Source organism: Neovison vison, chromosome 2 (assembly GCF_020171115.1).
Source record: "Neovison vison isolate M4711 chromosome 2, ASM_NN_V1, whole genome shotgun sequence".
Taxonomy (NCBI): Eukaryota; Metazoa; Chordata; class Mammalia; order Carnivora; family Mustelidae; genus Neogale; species Neogale vison.
In genome coordinates this window covers 36,919,623-36,935,738 of record NC_058092.1, presented here as the reverse complement: position 1 = coordinate 36,935,738, position 16,116 = coordinate 36,919,623, and the positions used below count along the sequence as shown (strand labels likewise).

Below are 16,116 nucleotides of genomic sequence, written 5' to 3'. Positions count from 1 at the left end.
TGCAAGCCCCATCCTTAAAGATGTCCTGCAACAAAGACACAGGCATATGTAAAGAAATGCAAACCTAAAACAAGAAATTGTACCATAAATGGGAGGAAAGTAGCAGAGCTAGAAGCAAGCCCACGAGGAAAATTGAAGCCCAGCACCCAGACATCAGGTTATGAGCCGGCTCAGCCACAGTGGAGCCATGGCAGCTTGCTGGACGTGGCTTGGAGGATGGAATCAGAAGACCTGTTCCCTCTCCTGCTTTACAAAGGCGTGTCATATCCTGCAAAGCTGAGAAGATTAAAGGAGCCTTATTTTATTTTATTTATTTATTTTTTTAAAAAGATTTTCTTTATTTGACAGAGAGAGACCACAGGAGAGGGAACACAAGCAGGGGCAGAGGGAGGGGGAGAAGCAGGCTTCACGCTGAGCAGGGAGCCTGACTCGGGACTCGATCCCAGGACTCTGGGATCATGACCTGAGCAGAAGACAGGCGCTTAACGACTGAGCCATCCAGGCGCCCCAGGGGGCCTTATTTTAAAAAGCACTTTTGAACTCAGCTAAGTCCAGGCTAGAAATTTTGGGTGATTTTATGAGTTAGTAGGCCTTGAAGGTTTTCAAGGCTCACAGTGAGGATTTTCTGCCCCAAACTGCCCATCCTGTCCCTCTCCTCTCCACTTTTTTTTCCTCCAGAGAGGAAATTGTTGGTAGTACCATTTGTCCTGCTATGTCTTCCAGCAGGATCCTACCTAGCATGCTTCTGGATATAAGTCCTCTCGCTGCTTATGGTTCAGAAGTTTTAAGGTTTGTGAAGCACCAGTTTCAGCTTTGTAGCTCAGCAACATTTCTCCCTCCCCTCTCGTTCGCCTACTGGTATTTCTGTTGAAAGTGCTCTGAGAACCTTTAAAGAAGTTTGACCAGTTTGTTTTAAAAGTGTTAGATGTTGTTTAAGTTTTGATGTTTGCCTTTAATCTTGTTGTTTTACCCTTTAAGATGGATGAAAGAGCCACCACTCTGAAAAGAGAATCCTTGCATCAAGTGACCCACAAACCAGATACATTAAAAATCCAAAGCATCAAGGTATATAGGGGGGGCTTATTTTGAGGTAAAAATGATGTAGTAGTATTTCCATGCTTTTGAAGGGTGCCTGGCCGCCTCAGTTGGTAGAGCGGGCAGCTCTCAATCTCAGGATTATGAGTCCAAGCCCCACATGGAGGATTCACTTAAAAACAAACCACACCAGCATCTTTGTGCTTTTGAGCTACTGTTTCTTTCTCAAAATGAGCACTTTGATCTCCCATTGGCAGCAACTTCAAGACAAAGTGATAAGTAAATTAGTATATTAGTGAACAAGGGAGTATTTTATCAGGCATCTGCCCTGTGCCTGGCCATTGCAAGGAATTAGGGTAACCACAGTGAACAGGACAGACATGAGACCTTTATTTTGGTAGAACTTAAAGTCATGAAATCATTAATACCTAATTGAACAGATAATTAGTTAAGCAAGAATATGATATATGCTACAAAGGAAAAATACAGGGTATGGTGAAGATGTTAGCAGGGACGAGGAAAGCTTCCCTAAGGAAATGAATTTTTTTTTTAAGATTTTTTTTATTCTTTATTTGTCTGAGAGAGAGAGACGGAGTGCACAAGCAGGAGAGGGGGAAGCTCCTCAGCAAGGAGCCCCATGTGGGACTCTATCCCAGGACCCTGGGATCATGACCTGAGCAGAAGGCAGACACTTAACCAACTGAGACACCCAGGCGTCCCAGGAAATGACTTTTAATCTAAGAGGGTAAATTAACTGTACTCATGACAAAGAATAGAGGTGCAGATCACCAAAAACTGGTGTCTAATCAGCATTTATTTTTAGTTTGTCGACTCAGTACATACATAGTCCATTTAAGCCCCAGCCTGTTGCTTTCACCTTGTCCCTTCCCCTGTTTTTTTTTAAGTTCTTCCCTGATATATTGTCAAGGTAAGGCAATCTGTGATATGCTTTGATATCCCAGGAAAGAAAGTTTATTTGCAACATTCTCTGTGATTAGAGTGTTAATATTATAAGATATGGACTAGGATAAAGTGAAAGCCAGGAAGATTGTGGCTGAGTGACTAAAATACCATCTGAGATGCCCGTTGTATGTGAGGAGCTCAAGGATATGAGGTTCAGAGGAAATGCACTTGGAAATGAACCATAGTACAGGCAGTTTTCAATGTAATACTTTCCATCTATATTTGTTCGTCCTTAACTATTTCATATAGTCTAGATATATTAAGGGGTTTTTTTTGTTTTTTTTGTTTTGTTTTGTTTTTTAAGATTTCACCCATTCATTTGACAGACAGAGATCACAGGTAGGCAGAGAGGCAGGCAGAGAGAGAGGAGGAAGCAGGTTCCCCACTGAGCAGAGAGCTGGATGCGGGGCTCGATCCCAGGAACCTGAGATCATGACCTGAGCAGAAGGCAGAGGCTTTAACCCACCGAGCCAACCGGGCACCCCAAGATATATTAAGATTTTAATGCTTTGTGAGCTAGGCTTTTGTTGAATTTTCTAACTGCTTCTGCACAAAAATAAAAATAATCTACCTAGAGAATGACAAGAAAAACCAAAGATCCATATGTAAATGTTGAGCACAAAAAGTAACAGGTGGTTATTGCTGGAGATTCATAATGATATCAGCAACAGTCCAGATTTTAATAGTAAACCTCAGAATCATATGCAACTCTTGTACATTTTTTACCTAAATTTCCTGGTTTTGTTTTCAGACCCTTTGTGTTTTAAACTGTCATCCCAGTGTGTTGGTTCCTTTGTCCTAAGCATCCCGCATCTAGGCATCCTAACTGGATGTGATTCCTCTCTAATTTCTTTGTAATTCAAGTATTTAGTACCTAGCTTTAGTCACCTGTGTTCATATATTAGCTCCTTAATAAACCAAGAGTGGTCTTCTATATAGTAATTATGAGAGTAGAAAGATCAGAGAGAAATAATTAAATAAAAGAAACATGTAATAAGTCTAATTGAATATAATATCAGGACGTTTCACACTAGACTGAGCAGTTTAAAAAGCCTAAGCCTCATAAAACCAGACCTCTCTCTCTTTTTTTTTTAAACAATTAAATGTATTTTTTATATGCCACTTGGTGGATCATCCTGGGAATGAGAAAGGGCCTAGAGAAGAAACTTTTTAAAAAGATATAAGTAAGTCAATGAATTAGAAATTTTGCAGTTCCTTTTGCGTGTTTTCAGCAGTTCCTGCCACCAGTTGAATCCTCACCGTGGGGGGAGAGAAGGAAAAGCCAGGATTGGTTGTTTGTTTTTTTTCTTAAGGTGATAAGACTGTAATGCTGTCCCTAAATTTGTCTAGTCACAAGGTGAAGTAAGATATCAGGAAAATTATTTAGTGTGAAATAGTTCCTAGAAAATAATATCTACTCATTTAGGAAATGGGTGTTGCATGGCCACCTGAGCAAGGGTACATTTCCTTTATTGCTGACACATGCATGCCTTCCCCCATCAGCCAAATGTTCACAGTGAATCAGGTCATCTGTCGCATAATGTTCCCCTTAATGTCTAGCCTCAAATCCTGCTAGGCCCTTATCAGTTCTGAGTACCAAAGGTATCTCTAATATTTGTTGATTCATTCTTTCATTACTTTTAGTAGGGAACATACTGGAAGTCAAGCACTACATGCTAAATAGGCTCTGGAAATATAATGAAGAATCAGATAAGGTCTTATTTCCACCTTAAGCCTTTTGTGATCTTTGTTTTGGGCAGAAAGAAGATAGTTCAGATTCTCAAGTATCCAAGCTAAGAGAGAAACTGCAGCTGATCAGTGCTCTCACAAACAAACCTGAGAGCAACAGGCCTTCAGACACTGCTGACAAAGGTGAGATACTCAGGGCTGGCTCCTGAATATTTCACGCAGGCTTGGGCAGCTTGCCTCCCACACAGGGAGTGGGGAAAGGTGTTCTAGCAGGACCGATCAAACCAAGGGAATGATGCCTGAGTGCATTGACATGAAGCTGATACACTTTGGTTTCATTTAGAAAAAGCCCATTTTGTACATGATTTGTATTCCAGTCTATTAAGGAAAGAATGGGTAATGTTTAGCTTGAAATAGACTTCTCCATGCTGCCTGCATCCAATTATAGGCAAAAATGTAACTGTCATAGCGTATATTAAACCAGGCCTAAATGTTGTTTATGGAGTCTTTTCATTACTCTAAGTGCATAAAATTTACTTAAAAATGAATATTAGTCCTTCTGAAAAACCATTAACAAATAATGATAGGATCATAGTTGGAAAGGCCCTTGGCTCTAGGTAGGGACATACCTAATCAATATTAGCCCCAAGGATGTAACTGGACTGGGTTGGCCTTGACCCCCACTCCCCGCAAATACTTTTTCATTTGGGGGAAAGCACTCAACCTCTCTTACTCTCTTTTGGGTGGGGGACACTACAGTGGGAGGCCTTGTCCTAACATCACACTGCATAATTGTATGAAAGCCCTCTTTCCACACCAGCTGATCTGGTGACACATACTCCAGATCAGGCTTATGGTATGGCTCCTGGGATATTAAATATCCAGTGCTGTTCTCACTTGCAGCTTGAACTCTTAGCACGTAAACCTATAAATACTAACTTGTACTGTAAGAGTTTCACATGGGCTTCCTACAGCTTAAACCTAATGTTATATGATACTGCTTGATCTTCACTTGTCCACACAACATATCTCAGTCCATGCCTTGAGCTTCATGTAGTCACTGTGCTACTTTAATTCTCAACTATTTCTCTTAAATTAAGTACATACACAATTGCCCTAAAAAGTAACCTTCAGAACTCATTTAATATAGTGTCAGATTTGATGATACTACAGCGGTATGTGTTTGTTACAGAGCAAGTACAGAGTTTCACATCAAAGCCGTCAGCATCGCCAAAATTTCCACAGTCTCTTGGAGGTCAAACTGAGAAAGCTGCCCAGCTAAGACCTATTGCCCTACCAGGAATTTCTAGCATTGAAGGTAAATTTTTATACCATGGAGTAATAGGGAAAATGTTCAAAACTAAAACTTTGTGATTTTTTTTATCTTATAAGAAAAAGAATCCTATCTGACCTTGACTGAGTACTTCCTATGAGCCAGATATTTGATATACTGTGCATCACATCATATAATTCCATTAACAGCCCTGGGAACATAAGTATTCATGTGTTATACCCATTTTTCTCCATAGGAAGACTGCCTAAGTCCACAGAGCACACAATGGACTGAGGCAGAATTTACACGGAGACAGTCTGACACCAAAGTTTGCACTCTTAACCGGTGCATTGAAGAGCGTTCATTCCTTCAGTGAGTGCCTAATTAGACCCAGTGATAAGCACTGAGGAAACAGTTTAAGATACGATCTCACTTTCCTCAAGGATGTGAGTTTAGTGGAGAAGGCAAACAAGCAACCACAACACTGTGAGATTAGTGAAGTGGAAGTTGACCCTTCCAAAAATGAGGGTCCTTTGGCTGAAAATCAAAAAGATAAATATTAGTAGGAAGGAGATGATTCACAGTAAACGAGTCTACCTTGCCTCCAGCAGCATATATGCTGTCCTTCATTGTGCTGCTGAGTCTCCTGATCTTGCATTCACCAACTGCCTGTAAAATCACTCATTCCCACCCTCCTACCTTTGCTGGGCTCTCCACCTTAACTTACGTGTTGTTCCACCAGGAAACATTATCTTACCTCCTAGGAGTGGATTAGGTGCTTCCTGTGTATGCCCCCTTGGAATATTTTATATTTACCCCTGTTTAGCACATGTCACTCTGTTGTAATTTCCTGGGAAGATAGAAAATTAATTTTACTCCCAGCCTCTAGCATAGTGCCTGGTACACGTATTTGTTAAGTGAATGAATTATCTACAGTCTATAATTAATGCTTAAAGCATAGAAGACTTTAATTTATATTGCCATATAAATGCAATTACTTTTTCCCCTTACCCCCAGTTTTTTTCTTCTCTATATTTTCTGGGGAGACAGGAGAGTGTTAAATTGTTTATTTTTCAATACAAGTATCTTCTCCCACTTGCTGTTTATTACATCAAGAATTGATGAGAATGAATGGAAGAGAGACTGTTAGAGCAGATTAAGAAATAGCCATTTTAACACTTGTACTTCAATCTCTGACATAGGCATTATGTACTTTGGATGACTATACTTTTGAAATGACCCAAAGCAGCAATAAGATTTTTATGTGACTACTACTACCAATTTTATAAGCTCATGCCCCATATACACAAAAAACATTTTCCAGCTAGCCACTTGGTGGCAGGCAGTCCCACCTGCTTCTTCTGGCTTTCGGAGCTTTTGAGATTTTCCTGCCGCTTCTCTGGATCTGTCTCAGGACTGAAAGCGGGACCTTTTTCAAAAGCTCACAACCTCATCCCCCCAGGCCATTTCCATTCTTCCTAAGTACCAAACAGCAGGAGGCCTATAGAATCTAGGTGTGGGGTTAACTAAATGAAAAGAGGGAGAAGGGTTTAGGGAAGAATTCTAAAGAAACAGAAGCCTCATGACTATCTTCTAGTATTAGAGACTAAATTTATTAAGTCATTCTGTGGGGACATAATCAAGTCCTTTTAAAATATTATGTAAGTAATCAGCCTTCCTAAGTGTTCATTATGAGGCCTTGGAGAAAATACCAGAAGAGACTATTGATAGAAACTGTCCAGTCTTGTTTGTTGGCTCAAATAATATCTTCGAAATCTGAAAGAAGCTACAGATCAACGGGTGATACTACTCTCTCTCAGCTGGGAGAGAGAGAAAGAGCACACAGGTGCCTGATGCTGTATATATACTGTATGTATCACTTTGAAGAGATCTGTAGTCCTCTGCCTTTTCTTTTTAATTGAGATAGAATTCACATACCATAGTAATCACCCTTTTAAATAATTCACAGTTTTTAGTATATTCACATGTTGTTCAACCATCACCACCATCTAATTCCAGAACATTTTTTATCATCCTAGAAAGAAATCCTATACGCATTAAACATTAAATCATCACTCCCTACTCTTCCACCCACTAGTCCCTGGCAACCACTAATCCTTCAGCCAAAATTTGGGTTTGCCTGTTCTGGGTATTTTATATAATTAGTATCATATGATCCCTAGCCTCCTATCCATGCTTCTTTCAACATGCTTCTTTCCCTTAGCATAATGTTTTCAGTTTCCACCTATGTTGTGGCCTGTAGCAGTGTTTCATTCCATTATATGACCAAATAATATTCCATCATATGGATATACTACATTTTATCCATTCATCAGTTGATGGACATGTGGATTGTTTCTACTTTTTGGCTAGTAGGAATAATGCAGCTATAAACATTCATGTACAAGTGTTGATATGGGATATGTTTTCATTTCTTTTGTGTATATACCTAGGAATGGAATTGCTGGGTCATATGATAAACCTGTTTTGACTAACAGTATGCCATAGTTTGTTTTACAGGCTCAGCTCCTATCATTAGCTTTTAAGGCTTCTCCAGTCCTTTTTACCCATTCAACAGAAGAATAGAACCTGGCAAATCTAAAAGGAAAGCTGTGGACAGAGAGAATGCCAGCCCATTCATTTCTCTCTGTGATTATCTGTCACTGCTTCTATTTTGGAAGGATAGTTCCAGTGTTCCTCTTGTTCTTTTTTAAAATATTTTATTTACTTATTTGTCAGAGAGAGGGCTGAAGCATGGAGAGCAGCAGGCAGAACAGGCAGAGGAAGAAGCAGGCTCCCCACTGAGCAAGGAGCCTGATGTGGGGCTCCATCCCAGGGACCTGAGTCGAAGGCAGACGCTTAACTGACTAAGCCACCCAGGTGTCCCTGTTCCTCTCATTCTTAAAGGGTCAAGAATTCATCTGATTCAGTGAGATAGTAAGCCTTATCTTTTGGAAACAAAGTCCGCAAAATAGCTTTTAGTGCTTTGCATTCAACTGAGACTACTTTTAAAACTATTGAGTAAATTCAGCTATATGTATAGACATAAACATTTTTTTGTAATTCCTTTTTAACAGATCTTCAGGATTTATTCCACAAGACTGGCCAGGACATGGATGGGAAGCTGACCTACCAGGAAATCAGGAACTCCTTAGGTTCTGCTGTGCCAGAACTTGAGACTTTGAGAGCGTTTGATTCTGATGACGATGGAAAATACTCTTTCCTGGAGCTAAGGGTAGCTTTAGGTGTCTAGCCTCATCAGGCATATTTTAGAAATGGGTATATACCCAGGACTACCTAACATCTACTCACCTAACACAAACAACCCTTTTACTTACCCATCGATCCTCCAGTCCTCCAGACTACTGTAGCAGACACATTGCCACCTTTTAACTTGTTTGAAAAGCTATAAAGAAAAGTTATTTTTTTAAAAAAGGCCATTTTACCTATATGATATTCAGAAATCTATGATTTCCTAAAGCCAATAAGATCTTAATTTCAAAATTGCCAGGAAAAAAAAGTCAGGCCCTCTTTTTCTTTTCTCTTTCCTTTTTAAATTTTTTTTTTTTTTTCCTTAGGGGAAGGAGACCTCTTTTAAAACTGGAAAATGTGTATATAGAGAGACTAAGCCACCTTTTATATTTCACATAAATTTGCCTTAAATTAGCTGCACTTTATACAGACTCAGAAAATGTCTTTCTTTTAAAAGCTAGACCTTTTCTGTTTGTAAATATTTAAAATGAAAGAAAGAATTGTGCATATTTTGTGGGACGTCAGAAGAATGGCTTGAAACAGGCTGTGAACAAATGACTTGTTATTAAAAATCACTAATGTGGTAACAGTAAAACTATGTCCATGTCTCCTTAAGGTACCTCCTTCAGGTGCTGCTGTGGGGTTTGGCCTGGAAGCTGGAGGACCAGATTTGGGGAGGTGACCCTGTCAGGACTGTGCTGCCTCTAGGCTCAGGAAAGTAAGAGTCTGGCTCTTTGTTGCTGTATCCTCAGCTGATCCCAACCTGTGAACCAGACAAGTCTTGTTGGGGGTTTTTCTCACTTTTAATCCTTTTTCAGGGTTTATGAGCATAAACAGTTCTGCAGTGGGGAACTGCATTTTCCCCACTGAGTGAGCTACGTTGTCTTCCCCCACCCACCCACTCAACCCTCTCTCAGCTGTAGCTGGCTGCCACCTCTGGCCCAGCCTCCATTCTGAACGGCAGGTCTGTGCTCCTCCACTCACTGTCTCTACCTGGCTACCCAGGAGGGGCTTTAGGGGATAGCTTTGCCCCTAATTGTAACCCAGGAAACCCCTTGACATTTCGCCTGGAGGCTTACCCAAGAAGAACTTTGTATGTTCTTCTGTGGGCTCTGCTGTGAAATGCAGCGCATGAAATCAGATCAGATTCCCTTACAGTTGTCAACTCAAGGAGCTAGAGGCATTCCGTCCAGAGGATGCCGAACAGTATCAAGCAGAGGGCATCACATGATGGTAGCAAGTTTTTTCAAATCTCATAACAAGCATGTGCAATACTCTTCCCTTTAAATACTCCATGGGTCTGGTACAAAAGGTCCCCAGACTGGAAGGAACCACATCTCCATGTCACCTGTGTGTGTGTGTGTGTGTGTGTGTGTGTGTGCACGCGCGCTGTGCTGTTCTTAGAAACAGGCCTTGGGCAACACAAAAGGAAGAACTTTGTGGAACTTAACTGTTCTGTAGACCAAGTCAGGAAGAAACTAGAGCTTTCATGGCACAGACTTCTTTAGTAGAGCTCGTTTCCATTTTAACTTCGTCCAAGTTGCCCTGTTACCCAGGGATGCCATTGAGCACCTTTAAACATTTAAGGGCTGTTTTTTTCTTTATGTGGTGTTCAGTTTAGTGTTGACTTTTTTTTTTTTTCCTGAAAGGATGAACATTTAGTTAAAGCAAGATGAAGCCTTTTCCCATGAATGTGTCTGCTTACCTCACTATGGCTTGTGTTTCTATTAAAAAAAAAAAAAAAAAATTTTTTTTTTTTTTTTTTTTTTGCCTATTGAGCTCTTTCTCTTTCTTAGAAAGGTTAAAATAAAATTAGCCTGGCACTTTAGGTAACTTGAAGACAACTCTTTTTCTTCTGGCTGCCTTCCATGAACACCCCCTCCCCTTTTAAATATATATACCCTTACAGATTTTGTAACAACCAAATAAAATTCTAGCAATAAATTGAATTATACTCCTATATTTGTATATACAGTACTATAAATAGTATGTCTGTACCTGGAAGGTATTTTTTTGAGAACTGATTTATATGAAATATACTTGAGGGTAATGTAGCTTGTCCATTTTAGTTTCAAATTCTTATTCATAGGCAGATACTCTGAGGACCCCTTAACTCTTTGTGGTCTGTACTTTTCTTTTGTATCAGATAGCTCCACCTGGAGAATTCAGTTTTGTTTTTCAGTTTCTCTGCTGTTTGCCCCACCTCAAGCTCATCTGGCTCTCATGGTCCTGAAGCCCGCTGGACTTCCTGTCGCCTTTGGCAGAGGTGTTCCGGCCACACTCTCAAGACTGTGAATATCCTTGCCGTGCCACTGCCCTAGCTTCCAGGCAGAAGGAGGGCATCTGGAACTCTTGTTCCAGGTTGAGGAGACTCATTGGCTTAAAGAGTTTGACGAACCTATTCTTCAGTGACAATTTGGGAGTTTTCTTTGGAAGTTGTCTTAACTTCCCTAACCTGTAACTTTTGAGCTGTACTCAAGCCTCTTTGCCTCATGTCTCAGCTCTGAGAGGAAGATTGGGTTTTGGTGTTTGTTTTAAATACTTTTACCTTTTCATCCTGGCAGCTCCTCCTACTGCTTTCCTAAGTGACCCAAAGCATGGCTTCTCGGTCCTTTTTTTTTTTTTTTTTTGCCTGTACTCTCTGGGATAATGTTTACTTCAAGAGCCTCCTTAGAAATCAGAGGACCAAAAAGGTCTTCTAGGAAGAGAAGAGTCAAAGGAGTAGAGAACCTGACTTAGGGGAAAGGTAGCATCCTCTTAAGGGCAGAGAGGGACCTGGCACTTAGGACAGGACACCCTACACCTGCGGCCATTTCCTCATTTTAATTTGCTTTGCTGGATGGAACTCCGATGCTCCCACATGCCACTGCTGGTCTTGCCGGTCACAGTTGAAGACTTTGACTGTGATGGGCTCATACTCATAATGGGCTGCTGTTGAGTTGTTTTTAGTGACAGCTTTTGTTTGCTACACACCTCATTGGCTTACTTACCAACACCAGCTAGATGTGGTCCCTTCTTTCGTATCCAAACCAGAACACATTTGGGTATTCCTGAGACTTTATAGAGTGTGTATTGTTATATGAACCTAACCTACCTTGTTGTTTTCTCATATTAAGAAATGTAAATCTACTTTGCTTTAGCGGAGCTATTTTGGTAATGTCTGAGCAATTTTGGTTCTTTGTGGAGAGTGAATTCAAGGTGTCTGTGACTTGAGCTTTGCTTATTTCATATCAGTAATACAGCTAATTTATCTAAATAAAACATTTCCTTTTTCTCCCACTGTGTCTGTGACTAATGGTTCCCCCCTCCCCCGCCATACCTTCAATTACTAAGAAAACAAGAATCTACTTTGATCCCTATTTTTATAGACTCTCCTTTTTAAAGCAAGCACTAACAGATGGTGAAGAATCTGCCTTAAGAACTGCAGCATCTCAGGGCGCCTGGGTGGCTGAGTTGGTTAAGCCTCTGCCTTCAAGTCAGATCATGATTCCAGGGTCCTGGGATCAAGTCCCACATCAGGCTTCTGGCTCAGCAGCAAGCCTGCTTCCCCTATGCTGCTTCCTCCTTCTTTCTCTGGCAAATAAAATCTTAAAAAAAAAAAAAAAAAAAAAACCTGCAGCATCTAGCCTGAAGAAGAGAAGGCTGCTGGTTGGGCATCTTCAGGTGGGGAGGGAGTCCCTTCCTCTGTCTCTATCAGCCAAACTCCACTTGGGTCTTCATTGGTGTTTTGTGTTTGGGGGATTTTTTTTGGTTTGGTTGGCTGGTTGAGGGTTTGTTGGTTTTTTGTTTTGTTTTGTTTTGTTTGCTTCTTGGAGGTGTTTTTGTTTGTTTTTTAAGATTCAGTAGAAGGGCCAGTTGACAAGGAATGTTCCGTTGCCTTTTTATACAGGGTGGGGACGGGTGTGTAAAACCCATTCCAAGAGAATGGTCATATAGGGGCTGGGACTTTTTCACACACAGAAAAAAGAATAAGAAAAATTAACTCTACAAGTTTGCTGGTGTTCTAGGATCATACAAACATAAGCAAACATACCCGGTCAGGGTGGCCTTTCCCTTCAAGGAAGACAACATAAAGCTTAACTCATTTACAAATATGGTCAGATGACTTCCTCATTCCCAAAGTGAAGGGGAAAATTTATCTCCTGGGAATGGAGCTGGGCTTTTTTTTTTTTTTCTAAGGTTTTATTTAATATTTGAGAGAGAGAGCAGAAGTAGGGGGAGCAGCAGAGGGAGAGGAAGGAGGCGGCTTCCCACTGAGCAGGGAGCCTGATGAGGGGTCTTGAGCCCAGGACTCTGGGATAATGACCTGAGCTGAAGGGAAACACTTAACCAATTGAGCCACCCAGATGTCCATGGGCTTGCTTATCTTTAAAGTGGGACCAAATAACCAGTATTCTCTTTGTCTCTCCTTTTAGGATTGTTTCCAAAATGCACAAAAATATCTCCATATAGTGTGGATGTTAACTTTCGGAAAGTCCATGGATCCCTTTGAGAAAGATTTTTTAAAATATTTTGTGTGTAATTTTGAAGGGTTCAATAACCAGCCCTCCCCCTAAGCCAATCCATGGACCAAGTTAATTATGCCCTGCAGATGTGCATGTGCACACACACAAACACAATTATTTGCCACGTGTTTTCTAACAGGACTTTTCATCAGGGAAGGGACACTACAGTGTATGCTGAGAAGACCAAGAACTTGATGCCAGGCAGATGTGAATTGGAGACCTAACTCTGCAACATGAAAACAGGATGCCCTTGGAAACTGTCTCTTTTAAAAGTGGAGGATTGTGAGGTCCATTTGGCAGTTTTCTTGTACTAGACAGAATGTGGAGACAACCATAAAAGAACTCAGTGCATCATCAATATTAAAGAATGTGATTCAGCCAGCAATGCAGCATGGCTCCTGGATGTCACAGTGACTTGTTTTACATGTGACACGGCCACTGTGAATTGCCATCGCTCATGCACCCCCAGCAGCTCTCACTCTTGTGGCAGCTGTGCTTAATGTCCCACAGAACAGTAGTACCACTGGATACCTGGCCCACAGTCTGGCATACGTTTTTGGTCTTAAATACTGAACAGAGGAATGGTAAACTCATGTGTACTGATTTGGTGTCTCTCCCCACAGCCAACCCTCCAGTTCCCATTTACGACCTTCAGCTGTTTTGCAAAGTGCCCCCATCAAACAGGAAAAGGACATTGCCTTCCTAAGGACAAATGAGACACAAGGGAGCCTTGGGCTTTTTTCAGTCTTTCATAATGTGACATCCAGATGGGCTCTGGCCTCTGTGTCAAGACCACCTCCCTGGGATTAGCTGTATTTTCCTGCCCCGCCCCCGGTCCCTCCAGCTCCCACCCTGGAGAGGAGACTATAATTCTGAAGCAAGAGGCTTGGTACTGAAGCAGTGGTCTCCATGGGCCATAGTGGGGAGGGAATGGAAGTGGACATTCCTCTCAGGACAGGTGTCCAAAGGGTAGGAGACTGAGTGGTTCAGCATTGGGGGCAGGTTGCACAGGGAAGGAGCAAAGGGTACCTCCTGAAAGACGGGAATCGGAATGGGGTCACTGGTGTGGGACGGCAGCATGGGGGAAGGTAGGGGCTGCAGCGGAGGTTGTAGCAGGGTGGGGACCTCCACCTTGGGGCTGCTGTCTTGGGCAGCAGAGCTCCTGCTCTCAGGGATGTCCAGCTCCCACAGAGGATCTGCATTCTGGACCTCAGTCTCAGTCTTGGTGACAGTAGGGGGAGGGCCTGTGTTAATGGCTGTGTTCATGCCATAATGTCGACGCTTGTTGATCCAGTACAACAGTGGGCTGTAGGTGAATGTGGCAGCTCTCATCACCTCCACCCACTCCTGGGCACGCTCTTCCCGCCGCAAGTTCTTCCTCCAGTGCAGAAAGAGAATGCAGCCACCGGTTACAACAGAACACAGCCCCAGGAAGCCGAAGTACAGTGAGACCCACACTAAGGCAAGAAAGAAAAAGGCAAGTGGGCTGAAAACTCTAACTTGGAGCCTGAGCTATTTCTTATTCCTCTCCCTAACCCAGTCATCAGTTATCCCATCCACTCAACCACTCTCTCCATTCCTCCCTTCCCTCCTCATTGGCTTGTCTTATCATTCTCTTATTCAGTCAATGCTATGATTTCAGGCCACTGTTAGCCCTTTATAGATTAAGAAAGCTAGGTCTAGAGGGGGCATGACCGGCCCAGACTTGGTCAAGCCTCCTGTTCCCAACCCTGGACCCATCTAATCCATCTGATGTAGAAGACTTACTAAAGGCAAAGCCCATCAAGGAAGTAAGTCTAGAGGTGATGGGGAACACCAATGTCCCATCCCATTCCACCATACCCCTTACCCATTCAACTGTGATGGCTCTAGGGTATTCATTGTATCCCGCACCCCTCCCCACCCCCCGGTTCAGTAGAGAAACATAATCTCTGCCCTCAATCCCTAGTTTTCTAGAGGAAAGTAGATCTTATCTGCTTAGCACTCCCCCATACGGGCTACCCCCCCCAATCCATGTAAAAGCTCTTCCCTGAGTGTCTGTCCCTTGCTAAGGGCACAAGGCAAGAGGCAGGGACTAAAAGGGCATTTACCACCAGGGAGGCTCAGGTCCTCCTGCTGGGAATCCATAAGGTCAAGCCTTGGTACCCAGCTGATAGCTCTGGGGAGAGGGAGCTCACCTACCCATCTGCCCTGCCAATAGAAGGCCCTGGAATACTTAGTCCCATTGTTCCCTAAAGGTGAGGTCACTGGATTCTGAGCAGTAAACATTCTAGGGGCAGGGATTGTGAAGTCTTGGGTTAATGGAAGCAAGGGACTCTATCCAATGATGTCTCATAGGCCTAGTGTGTCTCTACTGCTGGAGAATGACCCACCCACTGAACGGTCTGCCCTCCACCTCTTATGATGAGTCCACAGAGAAGCCCCCAGGAAAGAGCCCCCAGGTGTTTCAGGGGTCTATCCATGTTTCTGGGCTTCAAGAAACAATTGATGGTTACCTGTCACCAGTGGAGGAATGGGGCAGGGAGCACACACAACTTTGGGCAGCCTTGCCTTCGGGACCTTTTTTTTTTTTAAGATTTTATTTGAGAGAGTTAAAAAAAAAAAAAAAAAGATTTTATTTGAGAGCACAAACAGGGAGTGGCAGGTAGAGGGAGAAACAGCCTCCCCATTGAGCAAGGAGCCTGATGTGGGGCTCTATCCAAGGCCCCTGAGATCATGACCTGAGCCAAAGGCAGATGCTTAACCAACTGAGCCACCCAGGCGCCCTGCCTTCAAGACTTCTATTACCAAGTTGCAGGAGAAAACCTGCTCCAGGACACTAAGTGATCAGTGCCTCCATCCTTGGCTCTTACAATCTCTCTTTTGTTTAGTTATCTTCCTTCAGATTGTTTCCTGGGCATCAGGCCCTGTAGGAACACCCCACCATCCAGCCCTACACCTCTTTCCAGCTTCATCATCCTCCCTATCCTTCACATACCTTGCCTTCTGACCAGGCCAGACTCTAGGCCTCTTCACATCTCTGGAGTTCTGCTCGCACTGCTCCTCCACCCAGGAGTCCCTCCCCACTTCCCCCGGACTGAATACCTACTTACCCTTCAAGGCCCAGCTCAGTCCCCCAACTCTGTCACAGTCATTTCTGTTGGCTTCCCCGAATCCCATCATCTCCAGTTCAAAGGGCAGTTCCTGTCAGATGCTTGAGCCCTGGAGGTAGATGTCCCCTACCTAGCAGTCAGCAGTCAGCATCGCTCGGACTCACCCGAGTTGGAGACTTGCCACGCCTCCTGGGGCAGCTCAGTTAGAAAGCCTCACCTTAATGAAGCCCAAGTCCCCCTCCCTGAAGTTGCACCCCTGGGCCTAGCCCAGCTAGTGGGACCACTTAATTACTTCCTCCTTTCTAGT

At 42.8% G+C, this 16,116-nt stretch overlaps 2 protein-coding genes across 5 annotated transcripts in view; one reads left to right on the top strand and one right to left on the bottom strand.

Moving 5' to 3' along the window:
- Positions 1-11,491, top strand: part of EFCAB14 (EF-hand calcium binding domain 14) — a 38,287-nt gene extending 26,796 nt beyond the window's left edge. For 2 of the 3 annotated variants that reach the window (XM_044238161.1, XM_044238162.1), the window contains 4 exons: positions 979-1,065; positions 3,759-3,870; positions 4,880-5,005; positions 8,038-11,491. In XM_044238161.1, coding sequence (XP_044094096.1) covers positions 979-1,065; positions 3,759-3,870; positions 4,880-5,005; positions 8,038-8,213 — 501 coding nt within the window. In that variant the 3' untranslated portion in view covers positions 8,214-11,491. The remainder of the gene's footprint in view (positions 1-978; positions 1,066-3,758; positions 3,871-4,879; positions 5,006-8,037) is intronic. The other variant, XM_044238164.1, reaches the window with a different exon arrangement.
- A 2,090-nt stretch (positions 11,492-13,581) lies between these two features.
- On the bottom strand, positions 13,582-15,841 carry TEX38 (testis expressed 38). Of its 2 annotated transcripts, none has more exons than XM_044238168.1 (2): positions 15,810-15,841; positions 13,582-14,174 (listed from the first exon to the last, which is right to left on the bottom strand). In XM_044238168.1, the coding sequence occupies exon 2, from the start codon at positions 14,047-14,049 to the stop codon at positions 13,582-13,584; it is 468 nt and encodes a 155-aa protein (XP_044094103.1). In that variant the 5' UTR covers positions 14,050-14,174; positions 15,810-15,841. The 2 variants fall into 2 exon arrangements, with proteins under 2 accessions (XP_044094103.1, XP_044094102.1); XM_044238167.1 differs by lacking the exon at positions 15,810-15,841 and adding an exon at positions 14,808-14,859.
- Between the last annotated feature and the right edge of the window lie 275 nt (positions 15,842-16,116).

Excerpts from the sequence above, each read along its gene's own strand:
- TEX38 (XM_044238167.1), bottom strand. The coding sequence starts at position 14,844 with ATGGATTCCCAGCAGGAGGACCTGAGCCTCCCTGGTG. Across the intron at positions 14,175-14,807 it reads GGACCTGAGCCTCCCTGGTG|TGTGGGTCTCACTGTACTTC; the intron begins GTAAATGCCCTT and ends TTCTTGCCTTAG.